We start from the raw sequence: 22038 nt of genomic DNA, 5'->3' as shown, positions 1-22038 counted from the left end.
AGTGCCACAGTGATTTGTAGGGTTGGTGGCAGCTCCCAGGGGTTCAGGCTGCACAGGAGCTGCCAGCATCTGGAATCTTTTATTCCCCTTGTGTTTTCCTCACTCTGGGGTGAATCAGTGACTCTGGGCTGGCACTGAGGATCCCTCTTCTATCAATCCTGGTTCCTCTGAGTCTTTGGGAGCAGGAGGAATTCAGAGAGCCCAGCTTTTCCTCAAGGATGAGGCAGCAGGTTCCTGTTTGCTCATGGGAACACGTGAAAAGATCTTCATCAAAAAAAAAAAGCAATTAATGGTGAAACTCAGCCCTTCCCTTCCCCATCCTCCCTGCCATTCCTGAAATCACTCAGATGTTTTCAGGGGCTGCCTTTGAAGCTGGGGCTGCTGAATTGAGCTCTGTTATTAGCAAGGTCCCATTGCAGAGCTGCTGTGGGCAGTAATTACCCCTTGGCTCTCCCTGCCTGAGAACTTGCAGCTCAGGGCAGCAGTCCTGATCTTATCAGCGTTTGTTCTACAACACTTTTCTTTCTCAGAGCATCTGTTTCACTTCCTAAGGCTTAACTCTGCCCACAAAAGGAATTTCTGTGGATTCCCTGATAATCCTGAAATTGCTGCCCCAGTTCCTTTTTCATTGACTCAACCCACAGGGCAGGGGAGGGCTCGTCCCCAGGTGGGTATTTCAACAGATTCCTGGACTAAAAAACCCACAAACCTCTGTAAAATCTCAGTAAAACTCTCTGTAAAATCTCTGCAAAACCCCTGTGCAGACGTGAGGAGTGCAGCTGAGCCTGGAGATTTTTCTTCCTCTGCTCTGGGAGGTTTTTGTCCTGCAGGAGGACTGGGAAGTGTTGGTCACCTTGGCAGCTCAGGGGTTAACTCTGGGCTGGGCTGGGCACCAGGCAGTGGCCATGGTGGCACTGGAAAGGCTGTGGTGGCCCAAGGAAGGCTGGTGGTGGCCCTCAAGGTGTCAGTGGCACAGGGAAGGCTGTGGTGGCCCATGAGGTATTGGTGGCCCAGGCAGGGCTGTAGTGGCACATGGAGAGCTCTGGTGACACAGAGGGGCTCTGGTGGCACATGGAGAGCTCTGGTGACACAGAGGGGCTCTGGTGGCACATGGAGAGCTCTGGTGGCCCAGGGAAGGCTTCCTGAGGTATCAGTGGCACAGGGATGGCTTTGGTGGCACAGGGAAGGGCTGTGATGGCCCATGAGGTGTCAGTGGCACAGGGAGGGCTCTGGTGGCACAGGGGAAGGGCTCTGGTGGCCCATGAGGTGTTGGTGGCACAGGAAGGGCTCTGAAGCGCCCAGAGAAGGCTCCCTGAGGTGTCGGTAGCACTTGGGGGAAGAAGAAGAAGCCATCCCATCCACAGTGTTGGTGGCACAGGGATGGCTCTGATGGCACATGAGGTGTCAATGGCCCAGGGATGGCTTTGGTGGCACACAGAAGGCTGTGGTGGCCCTCAAGGTGTTGGTGGCACAGGGATGGCTGTGGTGGGCACAGAGGGGGCTCTGGTGGCCCATGAGGTATCAGTGGCACAGGGAGGGCTCTGATGACCCATGAGGTGTTGGTGGCACTGGGAAGGCTCCCTGAGGTGTCAGTGGCACAGGGATGACTCTGGTTGCCCAAGGAAGGCTGTGGTGGCCCTCAGGGTGTCAGTGGCCCAGGGACGGGCTCTGGTGGCACAGGCAGGGCCGTGGAGTTGCCCATGAGGTGTTGGTGGCCCAGGGACGGCTTTGGTGGCACACGCCAGAGCTCTGGTGGCCCATGAGGTGTCAATGGCACAGGGAGGGCTCTGGTGGCCCATGAGGTGTCAGTGACTCAGGGAGGGGCTGTGGTGGTCCATGAGGTGTTGGGGGCACAGGAAGGGCTCTGGTGGCACAGGGAAGGCTCCTTGAGGTGTCAGTGACACAGGGGATGGCTGTGGTGGCACAGAGAGGGCTCGTGGTGGCCCTTGAGGTGTCAGTGGCACATGGAGGGCTCTGGTGGCCCAGGGAGGGCTCTGGTGGCCCCAGAGATGTCAGGTGGCACAGGGAGGGCTGTGGGGGCACAGAGAGGGCTCTGGTGGCCCTTGAGGTGTCAGTGGCACAGGGAGGGGCTGTGGGGGCACAGAGAGGGCTCTCTGAGGTGTCAGTGGCACAGAGAGGGCTATGGTGGCCCAGGAAGGGCTGTGGTGGCCCCCAAGATGTCAGTGGGCCCAGGGAAGGTTCTGGTGGCCCAGGAAGGGCTCTGGTTGCCCCTGAGGTGTCAGTGGCACAGAGAGGGCTATGGTGGCACAGGGAGGGGCTCTGGTGGCTTTCCCAAGGAGCTCTTTCCTTGTCCCCTGGCAGTGGGAATTGTCCCCAGAGCAGCAGGAGGAGGTGCAGCAGCTGCCCCAGCTCAGGTCACGGCAGGTGACAGCAGGTGACAGCTTTGGTGGCCATATGGCCAGAGCCTGCTGCCCTCAGCTGCCCTAAGCTCCTTTGGCCTGGAGGTGCCCCCCAGATCCCAGGGTGGAGCTGTGGGAAATGGTTTATTCTGCTTATCCTCTGCCATCCTGGTCCAATCACCCTTTATTTTTTATAAATTTCCTAGAAAACAACCCAAATATGTTCTGTTTAACTTTTCCAGAGTCTTTAAAAGTTTTATTCCTGGGAATTATCCCAAGTTCAAACTCACTGGTGGGAGGGAATTGCCTGCTTTAATCCCTCTTCTTTCTCATCCCTGCCCTCAAATGGAGTGGAATAAGCTCTCAGCATGACCAGAATTCCCTGTGGAAGCAGAATTTGCTGGATTTATATCCAGGGAAGGGTGAGAAAGCTGAACCTGCACAAATCCCTGAGCCTTGGAGAGTGTGCAAGGTCCAGGCTGGGAAAAAATGCCAGCTGCCTCCTTTTCCTGCCCCCCTGTCTCATTCTGGATGCTCCATGGGTTTGATCCCAGTGAACATTTTAGGAGCAGCTGGATGCCTCCATAATTAGCCAAAAATCTGTGGGGTTAATCTCTGCTGAGAGAGAGAGGCTGAGGGAGAAAGGACATTGGGATGGATCCTCCTGTGAGCCACGCCAGCCTGCAGAGAGCTGGCAATTGATCCTGTGCCACAAACAGCTGACACAACAGAAGTGCCAATAATCCCCCATTAAACATCTCTCAGTTGATGGGGCTCACGGGCTAATTGACTTTCCAGCAGCAATTAGTGTCTCAAACCCAATCAGCTGGCATTAGGGAGCTGTGCACGAGCTCTTCATCTTCCTCATTCAGTGGGAGCCTCACAGCCAGATGGTGCTGGGAATTTGGGGTGCTGCAGCACCTCCAGAATCCCCAAAGGGTGCTTTGGGGGGCTGGGACCTTTTCTCCCCATGCGTTTGTCCAGGTGGATTTGGCTCTTCCCTTTTCCAGCAGATGCTAGGTCAGGACTTTTTGGAGTTGTTCTTAGGATGCCTGGTTCTGTTTCAGGGTCATCCTGGCTTTCTATCCAGCTGGAGCTGCTGGGTTATTTCAGAATTTATTTCTCCAGAATTCCCAGGGGGTGCTTTTGAGGTGCTGGGACCTTTTCTCCCCATGTTTGGCTCTTCCTTTGTCGAGCACATGCTAGATCAGGACCTATGGAGTTGTTGTTCTCAGGATGTCTGGATTTATTTCAGGGTCATCCTGGCTTTCCATCCAGCTGGAGCTGCTGGTTTATTTCAGAATTCAGAATTTATTTCTCCAGAATTCCCAGGGGGTGCTTTTGGGGGTTTTGCACCTTTTCTCTCGATGGGTTTGTTGCAGGTGGATTTGGCTCTTCCCTTTTCCACCATGTCCTAGATCAGGACTTTTTGGAATTGGTGTTTTCAGGATGTCTGGATTTATTTCAGGGTTATCCTGGCTTTCCATCCAGCTGGAGCTGCTGGGTTATTGAGGTGCAGGAGCATCTCCAGAATTCCCAGGGGGTGCTTTTGAGGTGCTGGTTTGGCTCTTCTCTTTTCCAGCCCACCCTGCACTGGGACTTTATGGAGTTGGTGTTCTCAGGGTGCCTGGATTTATTTCACAGTTATCATGGCTTTCCATCCAGGTGGAGCAGCTGGTTTATTTCAGAATTCATAATTTATTTCTCCAGAATTCCCAGGGGTGCTTTTGGGGTGCTGGGACCTTTTCTCTCCATGTGTTTGTCCCAGGTAGATTTGGCTCTTCCCTTTTCCAGCCCACCCTGCACTGGGACTTTATGGAATTGGTGTTTTCAGGTGTCTGGATTTATTTCAGGGTTATCCTGGCCAGCAGGAGCTGCTGGTTTCCATCCTTTGGAGACCACTCCAGCATGGTGATTCCCAAGTGGAATAGGGCCTAACCAAATAAATCTTTTTAAGGAGCCTTAATCCAGCAAAGCTGAGCTTAAAATTTCCCTGGTGGAAAATCCACATCCTCCTGGAGTCAGGGCACCAGAGGGATTATTCCCCTCCTTCTGCTCCTGCTTTTCCAGGGAAATACAGGGAGGATGGCCTGGAGGTGAGGAAGGAATGGTGACACTTTCACCAGGGGCTCTGTGGTAGAAAGAGGGACATGAGGGCAGAAATCTCCTCTGTAGGTGCTGGGTGTCACCCCAGCAGAGGCACTGAGGAGGTGACATCCTGCTCCTCAGGAGGGGAGCTGAAATTCTACTCCCAGGATTTGAAATTTTAGCACAAAACCCCTAAAAAGTTTTGTGTTAAAATGTAAGAAACAAACAGAACTTTTAGTTTTTTCCATATTCAAGTTGTTTATTTTTACTCTTATCAGCACACCCTCTATATACCAAACTTAGTGTGCAAAAAAAGCACCAAAAAATAACAAAACACACAAGTTTGAGATTTTTTAAAACTATTTTGTTTAATTAACTCGTAAACCTTTTTACCAGTAACTAATTATTTGTCTGTTTACCCAACATCCACATTTCAGCTCTTTCTAACCAACCAAACACTGCAGAAAATTGAGTAGATGAAGAATAAAAATATGAAACAACACCCAAAATCTTCCATCTTGTCTCCTATCTATCTCCATACAAAAAACCCCAAAACTCTTAAGTTTTTCACCCTGTAATAAACTGGGTGTATAATAAAATAATATCATTAAATACTTGTAATAATAAGTATTTAATTATATACATAATTAGAGTAACATATAATTAAATACTTAAAATTATAATTTTAAAATATATAATGATATAATAATATAATGTATAATAATTATATAATAATTATATAATCTAATATCTATATTATAGTGTATATTATATATTCTATATATAATATAAAATATATATAATATATAAAGATATACAACATATCATACTATATATAATATAGTATATATTCTATATTATATAAAATAGATATGACAGATATTATATCATATATAATCTATTATATAATCTATATTATATATTCTATTATATATTCTATATATTATATACTATATATAATTATATATTAGATATAGAATTTATTATAAATGTAATAATTATTAAAGAATAAAATAATTTATTAATTATATCTATTACACAATAAGTATATTATTTATATGTTATAAATTATATTATTTATATATTATTTATATAGATATATTATTTACTTATATGTTTATTTTATTAAATAATAAAGCAGTAAAATATCTATTTATTTCACACACTCAGAGATTCTAATTCACCCCAAAGTTTTAGAAGCCTTTTTTTTCATTTTAGTTTAGCTTTTAATTTTAATTTTTAAAATTTTAGTTTAGCTTCTAATTTTAATTTTTTTATCCTAGTTTAGCTTTTAGTTTGAAATCTTTTTTTTACAAGTGTTTTGATCTCCATAAATGAAGATGAACAGCAGTGTTCTCCTAGGGATCAAACTAGACCAGACAGAGAAACATTCCCCATACCCTGAATTCCACACCAGCAAACTGGGACAGAACCACAAACCCCCTCCCCACCTTTCTCACCACCTCAGGCTGAACCAGCAGCTGCTTTTTTTAATGTGTGTTTGTGCCTAAAAACCCCAAAAACCCCAAACCCCTGGGCCGCTCCTTCACCCTGTGCTGTTTTTGCTCCCCAGAACGGCGGCGGGAGCTGGAGCGACGAGGGCGACGGCGGCCGGGGAAGGGAAATCTCCCGAGACTTTGCCAAGGTCTGTCTGGGCAATTTGGGCAATTTGGGGAATTTTGGGGGCTTGGGGAATTCGGGGAATCCTCCCCTGATCCGTGGCAGAGCCCTCCCTGCAGGGAGTTTGTGGGGAAATTGCTTCGTTCTGCAGCTTGGGGCTTGTTGTCTTGGGGTTTGTTGTCTTGTGTTGGGTCAAAATGTTTAATTGTTATTGAAATAAGAATTAACAACCAAACTTTGGGTATTTAAAAGCTTTAATTCAGTTTTTCTCCAGCTGGGAGAGGAATATTCTCCCTCTGTAATGCTGTACTCATGGATTTGAGTGTGCAGCAGCTGGAGGGGTTCAGTTTAAACTGAGGCAGCTCTGCTGTCCCAGAGCTTCCCAGGAATCCAGCCCCAAAAAGCTCCTCTCTTTTGGGATGCACTGCCTAAAGAAATTCATTTTAATGATTTGGCTGTTTCAAGCCCAAATTATAAATAATAAATATTAATAAATAGCTCTATTTTATAAATATTTATATTTTATACAATATTTACCTAAATATATAATTTCTATGCTATAAATATATCTATTTTATATAATATTTATATTTTGTAAATATTGATTGATTGTAGAAATGTGATCTAGAATTTGTTTTATAAATATGTATTGCATATAGATCTTTATAAATAATGGAATATAAATAACAAATTAAAAATTATTCCCACAGCAAATCAATCCTGGGCTGGTTTGTGGCATTTCTGAAGGCTTTTGGTTTATTCCATTCCTGGGGATCTTTTCCACCTCTGGGGATCCATTCCAGCTCTGGGAATCCTTTCCATCTCTGGGCATTTATCCCATTTCTGGGAATCCGTTCCATCCCTGGGAATCCCATTCCATTTTTGTTGATCCACTCCAGCTGTGGGCATCTTTTTCATTTTCATTTTTCTTTTCCATCTCTGGGCATCCATTCCATTTTGGGGGATCCATTCAATTTCTGGGAAACCATTTCCTTTCTGGGGTTCTATTTCATTTTCATTTTTCTTTTCCATCTCTGGGAATCCATTCCATCTCTAGGAATCTTTTCAGTTTCTGGGAGTCTTTTCCATTTCTGCACATCCATTCCGTTCCTGGGGATATTTTCATTTTCATTTTTCTTTTCCACCTCTGGGAATCCATTCCATTTTTGTTGATCCATTCCATCTCTGGGAATCCATTCCAGCTCTGGGCATCCATTCCATCCCTGGGAATCCCATTCCATTTTTATTGATACATTCCAGCTCTGGGAATCCATTCCAGCTCTGGGCATCTTTTTCATTTTCTTTTTATTTTTCCATCTCTTTTCCATTTCTGGACATCCATTCAATTTTGGGGGATCCATTCAATTTCTGGGAAACCATTTCCTTTCTGGGGATCTTTTTCATTTTTCTTTTCCAGCTCTGGGAATCAATTCCATTCTTGGGAATCCTTTCCATTCCTGGGAATCCATTCCATTTCTGGGCATCTTTTTCATTTTCTTTTTATTTTTCCATCTCTGGGCACCTATTCTGTTTTGGGGGATCCATTCAATTTTTGGGAAACTGTTTCCTTTCTGGGGATCTATTTCATTTTCATTTTTCTTTTTCAATCCCTGGGGATCCATCCCATTCCTGGGGATCCTTTCCAGCCATGACCACCGAGCCCCCAGGAGCCTCCCTGTGTCTCCTGTGCTGTCCTTTCCCCAGAAGCAGCCAGAATTCTGGAATGTTCTGTCTGGTGGGAGCTGTGCCCTCACTGTGCTTTGTCCCCCCAGCTGTACGAGCTGGACAGTGACCCTGAGAGGAAGGAGTTCCTGGATGATCTCTTCATCTTCATGCAGAAGAGGGGTGAGTGAGCTTTCCTGGCATTCAGGGCTGACACGGGGCAGGAGAGGGAATTCTTCCCTCCTCAGGCTGGAAAAAACAAATCCTGGGGTTTGGGGCATTGCCCTTGGCATTGGAGGGCAGCAGCAGGGAGATCTGCCCTGTAAATTAGATTATTTTAATTTGATTAAATTAATTGTGCCCTGAGGTGTCAGTGGCACAGAGCAAAGTGTTTCTGACATCCCAATCCCAGACTCAAGAGCTGCCTGGTTCCCAAAAACCCCAAATCCAGCTCTCCTGAGAGTAGAGTGGTTCTAATATCCCAGTCCCTTTCTGAAGATCTGCCTGGTTCCCAAAAAAGCCCAAACCCATCTCCTCTCCTGTGAGCAAAGCATTTCTGATGTCCCAATCCTGGGCTGAAGAGCTGCTTTGTTCCCAAAAAACCCCAAATCTGTCGCTTCTGAGTGCAAAGTGTTTTTAAAATCTTAATTCCAGACTCAATAGTTGCCTGGTTCCCAAAAAAAAACCCAAATCTGTCACTCCTGAGGGCAAAGTGTTTTTAAAATCCCAATCCCAGACTCAAGAGCTGCTTTATTCCCCCAAAAAAACCCAAATCCAGCTCTCCTGAGGACAAAGTGTTTCTAACATCTGAATCACAGACTCAAGAGCTGCCTTGTTCCCAAAAAAAAAACCAAATCCAGCTCCTCTCCTGAGAGCAGAGTGTTTTTAAAATCCCAGTCCCAGACTCAAGAGCTGCCTGGTTCCCCAAAACTCCAAATCCAGCTCTTCTGAGAGTAGAGTGGTTCTGACATCCCAATCCCATTCTGAAGAGCTGCCTGGTTCCCCAAAACCCCAAATCCAACTCTTCCCTTTTGAGCAAGTGTTTCTAACATCCCAATCCCAGACTCGAGAGCTGCCTTGTTCCCAAAAACCCCAAATCCATTTCCTCTCCTGAGAACAAAGTGTTTTTAAAATCCCAGTCTGGTTTAAAAAAAAAAAACAACAAATCCAGCTCCTCCTCTTTGAGCAAAGTGTTTCTGACATCCCAATCTCAGTCTGAAGAGCTGCCTTGTTCCCAAAAAACCCCAAATCTGTCTGTCCTGAGAGCAGAGTGTTTCTGACATCCCAGTCCCCATCTGAAGAGCTGCCTGGTTCCCAAAAACCCCAAATCCAGCTCTTCTGAGAGCAGTGTTTTTCTAACATCCCAATTCTGGGCCGAAGAACTGCTTTGTTCCCAAAAAAACGCAAATCCAGCTCCTCCTCTTTGAGCAAAGTGTTTCCAGCATCCCAGTCCCAGACTCAAGAGCTGCCTGGTTCCCAAAAAACCCCAAATCCAACTCCTCTCCTTGGAGCAAAGTGTTTGTATAATCCCAGTCCCAGACTCAAGAGCTGCTTGGTTCCCAAAACCCCAAATCCAGCTCTCCTGAGGGCAAAGTGTTTCTAACAACCCAATCCCAATCTCAAGAGCTGCCTGGTTCCCAAAAACCCCAAATCCAACTCTTCCCCTTTGAGCAAAGTTTCTGACATCCCAATCCCAGACTCAAGAACTGCCTGGTTCCCAAAAAACCCCAAATCCATCTCCTCTCCTGAGAGCAGAGTGTGAAGAGCTGCTCAATTTGCCCCTGGTGTCTGTGGGGCCGGGAATCAGCTCTGCCAATAAAAATCTCCCTGTAAAAACCTTAAACCCAGGGATTTGCTGCTGGCCAGGAGGAGCTGAGGGAGCAGAAACTGCAGAGATTAATGGGATTTCACTGCAGGGATGAAAAGATTGGGATGGTTTTGGGATGCCCCTGGGAAGGAGCAGCTCTAACACAGATCAGATGTGTAGGGTTGTTCCCAAAAGCCATAAAAGGGCCCTGGAGCTGCAGAAACCATGGAAAGGGACATCAGAGGGAGGCTGGAACTGGCCTTTGTGGGGTTTTGTTCCTGGGAGGCTGGAACTGCCTTTGTGGGGTTTGGGGGTTTTCTTTCTGTGAGGAGACACCAGAAAGAAGCTGGAACTGGCTTTTGTGGGGTTTTCTTTCTGGGAGGCTGGAACTGGCCTTTGTGGGGTTTTGTTCCTGGAAAGATGGAACTGCCTTTGTGGGGTTTTGTTCCTAGAAAGGGACACCAGAAACAAGCTGGAACTGGCCTTTTTTGGGTTTTGTTCATGGAAGGGGATACCAGCAGGAGGCTGGCACTGGTCTTTTTGGGGTTTTGTTCTTGGGAGGCTGGAACTGGCCTTTGTGGGGTTTTGTTCCTAGAAGGGGACACCAGAGACAAGCTGGATCTGCCTTTTGTGGGGTTTTCTTTCTAGGAGGTTGGAACTGGCCTCTGTGGGGTTTTGTTCCTGGAAGGGGATACCAGAAGGAGGCTGGCACTGGCCTTTGTGGAGTTTTGTTCCTGGGAGGCTGGAACTGCCTTTTGTGGGGTTTTGTTCCTAGAAAGGGACACAAGAGGGAAGCTGGAACTGGTCTTTTTGGGGTTTTGTTCCTGGGAGGCTGGAACTGCCTTTTGTGGGGTTTTGTTCCTAGAAGGGGACACCAGAGACAAACTGGCACTGGTCTTTTTGCGGTTTTGATCTTGGGAGGCTGGAACTGGCCTCTGTGGGGTTTTGTTCCTGGGAGGGGACAGCAGAAGGAGGCTGGCATTGGGCTTTGTGGGATTTTCTTTCTGGGAGACTGGAACTGGCCTTTGTGGGGTTTTGTTCCTAGAAGGGGACACCAGAGACAAGCTGGAACTGGCCTTTGTGGGGTTTTCTTCCTGGGAGGGGCAGGTGGGCACAGGGAAGGTGGGACAGCAGGGCTGGGGGTGATGCCTTGGGAAGGCTGAGCTAGAACAGGGACTGGACTGAGCTCAAGAATAAAGCAGGGATTTATTAAAGGGATCTCCTCAGTGGATCCACCTTGGGCAGCACAAGAGATCAGCCAAGGCTACAGGATGAGCCCAAAACCCAGCCAAAATGGACCCAAAATGGTCACAAAAATGGACAGCTGGTCATGAGGTCTCTCACTTTCATGAGTTCTGGTCAGTTTGCATATTGGAGTTAAATGTCAATTACAGCTCCAGGTTATGAACTCCCATCCTGATTGTTTTCTGTCTTCAGTCAAAGATTGCAGCTCTGTGGGGTCCTGGTGCAGGGCAGGGTCAGGGATTGCAGCTCCCCATGGGATCAGGGATTGCAGCTCCCCATGGGATCAGGGCAGGATCAGGGATTGCAGCTCCCCATGGGATCAGGGAGTGCAGCTCCCCATGGGATCAGGGCAGGGTCAGGGATTGCAGCTCCCTGTGGGATCAGGATGGCATCAGGGATTGCAGCCCCCCATGGGATCAGGGATTGCAGCTCCCCATGGGATCAGGGATTGCAGCCCCCCATGGGATCAGGGATTGCAGCTCCCCATGGGATCAGGGCAGGATCAGGGATTGCAGCTTCCCATGGGATCCCCAGGATCAGGGAGTGCAGCTCCCCATGGGATCAGGGCAGGATCAGGGATTGCAGCTTCCCATGGGATCCCCAGGATCAGGGATTGCAGCTCCCCATGGGATCAGGGCAGGATCAGGGATTGCAGCTCTCCCTGGGATCTCCATTCCAAGGACTGCAGCTCCCCATGGGGTCCCTGTTCCTTTTTCTGCCAGCTCTGGAGAGCCAAACCCCATCAATCTCAGGCTGAACCCCTGCACCAGCCAGGATCTCTCCTTGGTGAGGGATTTGAGCAAACCAGGAGCTGAGACAGCTCAGGGATGTGGAATTGATTTGCTGCTGTAAAATGAATTTTCCCTCTGTTCAGCTGGGAATTCCCACACCCCACGGAATTACTGTGCCTCCCTTCAAAGATGAAACATGAAATTCTGTTTTTCTTGAGATTTGGCTCAGTATTATTTCAAATCACTGTGGGCTTTCCCAATTTCCTGGGGGGAAAACCTGTTCCTTCTGGCTGCCTGCTACAGAATCTCCCCTGAACATATTTGGAGTGGGAAGAGCAGCTTTTTATTTACCTGCTACAGGTTGTGCCTTAAAAATGTCTTTTCCCTGCCTGGTTTTCACTGCAGTGGGAGTGAAAAAAATCTCATTTTAGTGAGATTTCAACATCTCTGTGCTGAACAAACCCTGGGGATTCTCACCTCCTTTGTTCCTTGCTGTAAAATGGACACTTGTGTGAGGAAATTGGATAAGGGTAGGTGGGAGGTGATTAAAAAGCGGAGCTGGGTGTGATTAAATGCTCTTTGTGCAGGACAAGTCGTGGCTTAGGCTGCTGGAAATCCCTGTGTGGAAGGGAATCTCTGGCATGGAGGCCAAGGAAAGCCATAAAATTCACCTCAAACCCATTTTTGGGGCAGTTTTCCTCAGTCTGCATCTCCAGCTTGAGGTCTGACAGGTCAGAGGCCTGTTCCTGAGGCTCTCGGGAACAGAGGAGACTGTATTGACTTATTTGATTCATCAACAATTGTGCTTTTTTAATAGTTTTGTTCAGCTCCTTTTTCTTCAAGATTAATTGCCCAGTTGCTGTTTAGCCCCTCTGATGGTTGGTTGTCTTTTAAAGAAGCTTTGGAGCAAGTGCCCATGGCATGGAGGTGATCTGGGCACCTGTGGCTGCACCCACACTTTGTCCCACGTTCCTCTCTTAACCAGGTGCTAATCAATAAGAATTAAGAAAGTGTCATTACTTTCCAGATGTGATTTTTAGGGTAACACAAAACTATATTGCTCAGGGCATCCTGAATTTCTGCTGGTTGTAGGGGCCAAATCAGACACATCTACTTCAGTTCAGGGGGTTAGGGAGGGGAAAAAGCTTTTCAAGGAAAATATAGTTTGGATATTAGGAGAAAGTTTTTTACAGAAAGGGTGATAAAAGTTCTGGAATGGTTGCCCAGGGAGGTGGTGGAGTCCCCATCCCTGGGTGTGTTTAACACAGCCTGGGTGTAGCACTGGGTGCCAGGGTTTAGGTGAGGTGTTGGGGCTGGGTTGGACCTGATGATCTTGAAGGTCCCTTCCAACCTGGTGATTCTGTGAATTATGTGGTAGACATTCCCTGAAAGGCCACAGATGTTTATGGCTCCAGTCAGCCTTCCTCTGGGAAACCCTTTATCCCAGAAACCTGGATTGTGGCTGCCTTTCTGCTCAGAAAACCAGGAGCCCTTGGGATGACTCTGCAGCTTCCCTTTCCCAGTGGGAACAGATTCCTTGTGCCCCTCCTTTGGCTGGGATGAGCCAAGGGATGGAGCTGAGAGGAAACAAGTGATGGAGCTGGTGCGAGCCAAGTTATGGGGCTGGGGTTAGCCCAGTGATGGGGCTGGGATGAGCCAAATTAGGGGGTTGAGATGAGCCAGGTTATGGGGCTGGGATGAGCCAGGGGATGGAGCTGGGATGAGCCAGATTATGAGGCTGGGGTGAGCCAGGTTATGGGGCTGGGATGAGCCTAATAACAGAGCAGGCATGAGCCAGGGGATGGAGCTGGAATGAGCCAAATGATGGAGCCGGGATGAGCCAAATTACAGAGCTGGGATGAGCCAGGACACAGGGTTGAGATGAGCCAAGTTAGGGGGCTGGGATGAGCCAAATCGTGGGGCTGATGTGAGCCAGGTTATGGAGCTGGGATGAGCCAAAATACGGAGCTGGGATGAACCAAGCTATGGAGCTGAGATGAGCCAGGTTATGGGGCTGGGGTGAGCCAAGTTATGGGACTGGGATGAAGCAAGTGGTGTGGCTGGGATGAGCCAAGGGATGGGGCTGGGACAAGCCAAGTTGTGAGCTGGGATGAGCCAGGTTATGGAGCTGAGATGAGGAAAATTATGGGTCCGGGATAAGCCAGTAGATGGGTCTGAGATGAACCAAGTGATGGGGCTGGGATGAGATGGGTTATGGAGCTGGGATGAGCCAAGTTACAGGGCTGGGATGAACCAAATTATGGGGCTGGTATGAGATGGGCTATGGGGCTGGGATGAACCAAGTTATGGAGCTGAGATGAGGAAAATTATGGGGCTGGGATTGAGCCAAGTGATGGAGCTGGGAAGCCAGGTGATGGGGCTGGAATGAGCCAAATTACAGAGCTGGGATGAGCCAAGTGATGGGGCTGGGATGAGCCAAATTATGGGGCTGATGTGAGCCAAGCTATGGGGCTGGGATGGGCCAAGTGATGGAGTTGGGAAGCCAAATTACAGAGCTGGGATGATCCAAGTGATGGAGCTGAGATGAGCCAGGTTATGGAGTTGGGAAGCCAAGTGATGGGGCTGGGATGGGCCAAGTTACGGGGCTGAGAGGCAGGAGAAGTTATTTTCTGAGGAAACAGAGAGGAGGATCTTCCCCTGGCTCGGGGCAGGAGCCTTGCCAGTACAGTAAAATCAGTTTACCATCAAAAGGCAGCAAAGTCTTGTGCCGTGGCCCCGGCTCTGACCTTTCCCTCTGGAATTCTGCCCCCTGGCCCCGGGCTCATTAATCCTGGCGCTGCCAGATGACAGTAATCCATCACAGCCCTGACAGCCCTGCCCAGCCAGGCCCTGCCCTTCAGCCTTTCCTGTGGCAGCGCTGGGGCTGCCCAATAAACCCTGCCTTGATCACCTTCCCCGGGGCACCAAATCCCTCTGGAAAACACCGGGAATTCACCGGCACCGCGGGACCTGCGGGGCACTGCTGGGGGAACACGTGGGAAATGGAATTATTGCAGTGGAAAATGTGATTATTGCAGTGGAAAGTGGAGTTATTGCAGTGAAAAATGGAATTATTGCAGTGGAAAATGGAATTATTGCAGTGGAAAATGAAATTATTGCAGCTCCTCGGAGCAGTTCTGTCCGTGCTGCTAAGTTTCTCAGCTGCACAAAGAAATTTTATTTTGGGGAGGGGGAAACCAAACTTGAGGTTTTATCTTGTGTAACAGAGTTTCTAAATGAGTGTTTCTGTCTAAATCCCTGTGTAGCTGGGTTTATAAATGAAATTTTGGGGCACTTTGGTCCTGTTTAAAGCACAGCTGAGGGAGGGAAGGTGTTCAGGGGGTGCTGAAATTATTCAAGCTCCTGGGAGCTCTTCTGTCCCTGCTGCAAAGTTTCTCAGCTGCACAAAGAAATTTTATTTTGGGGAGGGGGAAACCAAACTTGAGGTTTTATCTCAGTGGATTAATTTATATTGTGTGTAAACATGTTTAGCTGAGTTTTTTTATATCAGTCCCTGTTTAGCTGGGTTTATAAATGAAATTTTGGGGCACTTTGGTCTTGTATAAAGCACAGCTGAGAGAGGGAAGCTTTCCAGGGGGTGCTGAAATTATTGCAGCTCCTGGGACAGTTCTCTCCTTGCTGTAAAGTTTCTCAGCTGCACAAAGAAATTTTATTTTGGGAGAGGAGAAACCAAACTTGAGGTTTTATCTCAGTGGATTAATTTGTATTGTGTGTAAACACATTTAACTGAGTGTTTCTGTATCAGTCCCTATTTAGCTGAGTTTATTAATAGAGATTTTGGGGTACTTTAAAGCAAAGCTTTAAATTCAGCTAAACAGGGCTTTATACAGAAACACTCAGCAAAATGTGTTTACACACAGAATATAAATTTATCCACTGTGATAAAACCTCAAGTATGGTTAAATGATAAAATTTCTTTGTGCAGCTGAGAAACTTTGCAGCAGGGACAGAAGAGCTCCCAGGAGCTGCAATAGTCCCATCACCTCAGCACCCCAGGACAGCTTTTTTTAAACAGGACCAAAGTGCCCCAAAATTTCATTTATAAACCCAGGTAAATTGAGATTTAGATCAAAACACACAGTTATAAATTCAGCTAAACAGGGCTTTATACAGAAACACTCAGCTAAATGTGTTTACACAGAATATAAATTAATCCACTGAGATAAAACCTCGAGTTTGGTTTCCTCCCCCAAAATAAATTTTCTTTGTGCAGCTGAGAAACTTTGCAGCAGGAACAGAACTGTCCCAGGAGCTGCAATAATTCCATCAGCTCAGCACCCCCAAGACAGCTTTGCTTTAAACAGCAAAGTGCACCAAAATCTCATTTATAAACTCAGCTAAATCGAGATTTAGATAAAAACACACATTTATAAACTCAGCTAAACAGGGACCCTCTCACTCTCCATCTGGATGAAAGTCCCTGCTGGACAAATTAATGCCATTCCTTTAATTGGATTTGGAAAACTGGGGTGAGAGGGGCTTCATCCTCCCCCAGCCCAGCAAAGGCTTTGCTGCTGTGGCTAATTAATGAAAGGAGGGGAATTTTGGGGTGTCCTGGGGGCTTTGGAAGGAAATATTTCCCTGTTTTCCCTGCGGGTGTGACTCAGGTGATGAGTGACAGCTGGAGGTAACTTGATCATGCCCTGATTCCCAGTGCTGCTGTCACCCCTAGACAAAATGGATGCTCAGGAAAAAACCAGAGGAAATTTAGGATTTTTGGGAGGCAGGGGTGGAGCCACAGAGAGTTTGGAGGGTTTGGGTTTCCCTCTGTGCTCCCTCAGAGGTCTGTGGCCCTGAAATATGGGAAGGGGTTGTGGGATCTGCTCCTTGGGCTGCTTGGACAAGGATGGGATTGATATAAATTGAAACACTTTGAATCTGTGAGGTTTTCAGCCCTTTAGAGCTGCAAAACTGGGCTGTTTTATCCAGCATCTCGTTAACCTGTGGGAATTGGCACCACAAGCTACTAATGCCTAATGGGATTCCCAAAGAAAAGACAAGGAAAAAAAAATCCCCCTTGGATGTGTGACAAGGACATCTGCAGGGCTCCTTTCATGGCACGGAATAAACTCATTTATAGGGCCATAAACTTGGGGATCAGGGGCTGCCAGCAGTGGCACCAGCCTCCCCTGGGGACTGGGGATTCCACAATTGTCCCCTGCCCCCCTCCCAGCCTTCCTGCCAGGCTGGGGCTGCCCATTGTGGGGACAGGATGGGCTGGGCGGCCCTTTGATCCAGGACAGAGTTTCCCAGGCCAAATAAAAGCTCTGCCACTTCAGCTTTTTATTATTCCTTCTTCCTCTCCGTGCCTCAATCCCCCAAGGTTGGGCGTTGGCGCTTCCAGGAGCTGCCAAAAAGGGGGAGGTTAAAAATCAGATTTTCTTCCAGATTAACCCAAAATACACAGAACCAAGCAGGAAGGATGGAGGAGGGGCTGGTTTGGGGATGCTCAGAGCTGCTGTGGCCTTGTCAGGGAATTGTTTGGGAGGGAAAAGGAGTGGGAGGCTGGAAGTTCTGTGGAAGGAGCAGCCTTTGTTTACCTCTCCATGTGGGATTTGCAGGGTCCCCAGGATGAGGTGAAGAGATGAGTCTGACTCCATGTTCTCAGAAGGCTGATTTATTATTTTATTATATCACATTATGCTATACTAAAACTATATTAAAGAAAGAGGATACAGACAGAAGGTTACAAAGAATGATGATAAAAACTCACAGAAGGTTACAAAGAATGATGATAAAAACTCGTGACTGACTCCTCAGAGTCTGACACAGCTGGCTGTGATTGGTCATTAAGTCAAAACAATTCATGTAAAACTAAATCAAGCAACCATTTGTTGGATAAACAATCTCCAGACCACATTCCAAAGCAGCAAAACAGGGAGAAGCAATCAGATAATTATTGTTTTCATTCTTCTCTGAGGCTTCTCAGCTCCCCAGGAGAAGAAATCCTGGCAAAGGGATTTTTCAAAAATATGAAAGTGACATCTCCAGGTTGTTCCAAATGTTGAACATGTGAGGGAGGATGGAATTCTGTGGGGGAGAGATGTTCTCCAGTGCTGATTCCCTTGCTCCTGCTGTTCCCAGGCAAACAGCACATCCTGAGGGATGAGGGAACATTTTTATCCAAGGATTTGAACCCTGAGCTCATAAAACCCATTCAATAGTCCCAACTTCCCCTCTTTCTATTCCAGGAGCTGCAGGTTTTTATTGCTCTGCTAATTCCCTTTACCCACAGGAAAGGGTTTTCCATGGAAAGACCTCGAGCCAGGCTGCAAATTCCCTGAATTTCCTGTTAGGGCAGAGAGAGCTGGATCCCCCTGAGCTGCCCGTGCCCTCATCTCTCCATGTTCCTTTTTCCAGGAACTCCCATCAACAGGATCCCCATCATGGCCAAGCAGATCCTGGATCTGCTCCTCTTAAAGCAGAGAGCTGGATCCCCCTGAGGTGGTGCCCTCATCTCTCCATGTTCTTTTCTCCAGGAACTCCCATCAACAGGATCCCCATCATGGCCAAGCAGATCCTGGATCTCTACATGCTCTACAAGCTGGTGACAGAGAAGGGTGGGCTGGTGGAGATCATCAACAAGAAGATCTGGAGGGAAATCACCAAAGGCCTTAACCTGCCCACCTCCATCACCAGCGCCGCCTTCACCCTGCGCACACAGTGAGTTTAGAAGGAGAAATAGAAAATACTCATATTTATATAAATACAAATATGTGTATGTTTAAATATAAAATATTTTCTATTTATAAATATAATATTTTTATAAAATATATAAGCATTTTATAAATATAATTTAATATATTTTATTATATAAATATAATAATAAATGATATAGTTATATAAATATTTGTTTGAATATAAAATATTTTATATAATATACTTATATATAATATACACATTTTATAAATATAAAATTATATATTCACATTTGTTATGTAAATATATAATAAATATATGCTGTCTATTTCTATAAATATGTCTATATTTAAATAGATAACTATTTATGTATTTATAATTACATATATTTTTATATAAAATATATAAACACTTTATAAACATATATTTAAATATATTTCTTATATAAATATATAAGAAATACATAGTATACTTATATAGATATAAATATGTATATATTTAAACATATAAATATGTATATATTTATTAATATTTTATTTATTGTATAAAAGATATAAATCTTTTATAAATTTAACATATTTATATAAATATATCATTAATGTATATTATAAATTTATAATATACAAATTATATATTATTGATATATCATTACATTTATATTTTTAAATATATAATCACTATAATTTTTAATGTATATATTGATATATGATATCAATAATTGGATATTATTGGAATAATCCAATTAAGATTATTGGATATTTATCTGGTATTGGACATTTGCTGTTGGATATTTGCTATTATTGCGTATTTAGCTGTTGTTAGATGATTATTATTAGGTGTTTGTGTTGATAGTCTTTTATTATTGTTAGATATATCTTTTACTAAATACCTATTATTAGTAATTCTTAATAGGAAATTATTAGTAGTAAATATTATTGTTACTAATAATATAATATACAATGTCTTTTATATATTATATATCATATATATTATAATATAATTATTAGTAGTAGTATTATTAGTAAATACTTAGAATAGACTGGCCAATGTAAAGCCTGTAAAAGGCAGAAATGGTGCCTCAGCCTAATGAGCTCCTGAAGGGAATTCTCACCCTCACCTCTCTCCAGCCCTGGCCTTTTTGCCTCTTTTTTTCAGTTGTGGGGGAATTCTGGATGATTTATATTCAATATTTCTGTCGTGAGGGAATTCTGGGTGATTTACAAATAACATTTCAGTTGTGGGGCAATTCTGGATCATTTATAGATGATATTTCAGTTGTGAGGCAATTCTGGGTGATTTATAAATATTTCAGTTGTGGGGGAATTCTGGATCATTTATAGAGGACATTTCAGTTGTGAGGGAATTCTGGGTGATTTATAAATAATAATTCAGTTGTGAGGGAATTCTGAATCATTTATAGATGATATGTCAGTTGTGGGGGAATTCTGGGTGATTTATAAATAATATTTCAGTTGTGAGGGAATTCTGGATGAACTGCAGAGGATATTTCAGTTGTGAAGGAATTCTGGATGAACTGCAGAGGATATTTCAGTTGTAAGGGAATTCTGGGTGATTTATATTCAATATTTCTGTTGTGAGGGAATTCTGGGTGATTTATAAATAATAATTCAGTTGTGAGGGAATTATGGATTATTTATATTCAGTATTTCTGTCGTGAGGGAATTCTGAGTGATTTATAAATAATATTTCAGTTGTGATGGAATTCTGGATTATTTATAGATGATATTTCAGTTGTGAGGCAATTCTGGGTGATTTATAAATAATATTTCAGTTGTGAGGGGATTATGGATGATTTATAGAGAGTAGTTCAGTTGTGAGGGGATTACAGGTGGTTTATAGATGATATTTCAGTTTTGAGGGAATTCTGGGTGATTTATTGCTAATAACTCAATTGTGAGGGAATTCTGGATGATCCTTTGAGGATATTCCAGTTGTGAAGAAATTCCCCCACCCTCATGGGATCAGGAATGTCCAATGGCACATTTTCCTCCAAACACTGACCGCATCCATATCAAGCCATGCATCCAAACACTCCAAACCTTCTGAGCGCCTCAGGATGAGTCTCCTGTCCCTGTGCCACCTGAATTATCCCTGTCTGTGTGTCCCTCTCCAGGTACATGAAGTACCTCTATGCCTACGAGTGCGAGAAGAAGTCCCTGAGCTCCCCGGCCGAGCTCCAGGCTGCCATCGACGGCAACCGGCGCGAGGGCCGGCGGCCCAGCTACAGCTCCTCGCTGTTCAGCTACTCCCCATCCCCGCCGGGGCCTCCTTCCCTGCTGTCCCCCCCCAAAATCCGCTTCCCCATCATCGGCGTGGCGCCGGGCAGCACCACCGGCAACCCCCGCGTCTCACCGGCCCTCAGGAAAGGTCAGCAGGGCCATGGCGGCGCTGGGAGTGTGGGACTGTGGTGTGGGCAGTGTGCTCTGGCTGAGTGACACCTCCTGGCAATGTCCCCTGGCTGAGTGACTTCCTGGCAGTGTCCCCTGGCTGAGTGACCTCTCCTGACAGTGCCCGTGCCGAGCCACATGGCCTGGGAATGTGGGACTGTGGTGTGGGCCGTGTCCCCTGGCTGAGTGACCCCTCCTGACTGTGTGGCCTGGCAGTGTGGGAGCAGGATGCTGGCAACGTCCCCTGGCTGAGTGTCCCCCTCCTGACCGTGTGGCCTGGGAATGTGGGACTGTGGCACTGGCAGTGTCCCCTGATTGAGTGACCTCTCCTGACCGTGTCCATGCCACATTGCATGGCCTGGGAATGTGGAACTGTGGTCCTGCCAATGTCCCCTGGCTGAGTGACCCCTCCTGACCGTGTGGCCTGGGAATGTGGGATCGGGGTGTTGGCAGTGTCCCCTGGCTGAGTGACCCCTTCTGGTGGTGTCCCCTGGCTGAGTGACCCCTCCTGACCGTGTCCATGATAAACTGCATGGCCTGGGAATGTGGGACTGTGGTGCTGGCAGTGTGCCCTGGCTGAGTGTCCCCTCGTGGCCCAGGTGACGGCGTGCCGCTGACGGTGCCCATGCCGAGCCGCGTGGCCGTGCCGGTGACACTGGGTGGCCAGCAGGCCTCGGTGGCAGCCAGGACGGCCACGCTGGAGCAGCTGAGGGAGAGGCTGGAGGCGGGAGAGCCCCCGGAGAAGAAGGTGCCGCGCATGACGGAGGAGGAGCAGCGGCTGGTGCAGCAGGCCCTGCAGCGCAACCTGTTCAGCATGGCCCGGCAGCTCCCCATGAAGATCAAAATCAACGGGAAAGGTGAGGCTGAGCTCCTCAGTAAGCTGCAGGGAGGGAAAGGTCCCAGCCTGGAATGTCACACACACACGGCTGGGTCAGCTCTGAGTGACCTCTGGGTCACCTCCATTCCAGCATTGTTGGCATGGAGGTGTTCAGGTGCAAGATTTTGTTGGGTTTTCTTGCTGGGCTTTTTCTCGTGCTCATCCAAATCCAGCCCAGATTCAGGAGAAAAAGAGACTCAGGGGTGACCTTATCACTCCCTAAACTTCCTGAAAGGTGCCAGTGCTCAGCTGGGGCTGGGCTGTCTCTCCAGGCAGCACTGACACAACCAGAGCACAGTCTCAAGCTGCACCAAGGGAAATTTAGGTTGCATATCAGGAAAAAGTTTTTTACAGAAAGGGTGATGAAGTTCTGGAATGGCTGCCTAGGGAGGTGGTGGAGTCACCATCCCTGAGTGTAACAAAGCCTGGATGTGGCACTGGGTGCCAGAGTTTAGGTGAGGTGTTGGGGCTGGGTTGAATTGATGACCTTGAAGGTCTCTTCCAACTTGGTGATTCTGTGAATTCTGTGACCTTCCCAAAACTCCAAGCTGGTCAAGTTTGGCCCAGCTTGGAAGCAAGG

The 22038-nt window shown here is 46.5% G+C and overlaps 1 protein-coding gene across 1 annotated transcript in view; it reads left to right on the top strand.

The window, feature by feature from the left end:
• ARID3B (AT-rich interaction domain 3B) overlaps positions 1-22038 on the top strand; it is a 33921-nt gene that overhangs the window by 6694 nt on the left and 5189 nt on the right. Inside the window, exons 3-7 of the mRNA XM_059482574.1 lie at positions 6022-6093; positions 7841-7913; positions 18014-18197; positions 20308-20561; positions 21181-21438. Of these exons, the coding sequence (XP_059338557.1) occupies positions 6022-6093; positions 7841-7913; positions 18014-18197; positions 20308-20561; positions 21181-21438 (841 nt within the window). The remainder of the gene's footprint in view (positions 1-6021; positions 6094-7840; positions 7914-18013; positions 18198-20307; positions 20562-21180; positions 21439-22038) is intronic.

This window comes from Ammospiza nelsoni, chromosome 14 (assembly GCF_027579445.1).
Source record: "Ammospiza nelsoni isolate bAmmNel1 chromosome 14, bAmmNel1.pri, whole genome shotgun sequence".
NCBI classification, from domain to species: Eukaryota; Metazoa; Chordata; class Aves; order Passeriformes; family Passerellidae; genus Ammospiza; species Ammospiza nelsoni.
Note: the sequence above shows the minus strand (reverse complement) of the source record. Positions and strands in the feature narration are given on the sequence as shown.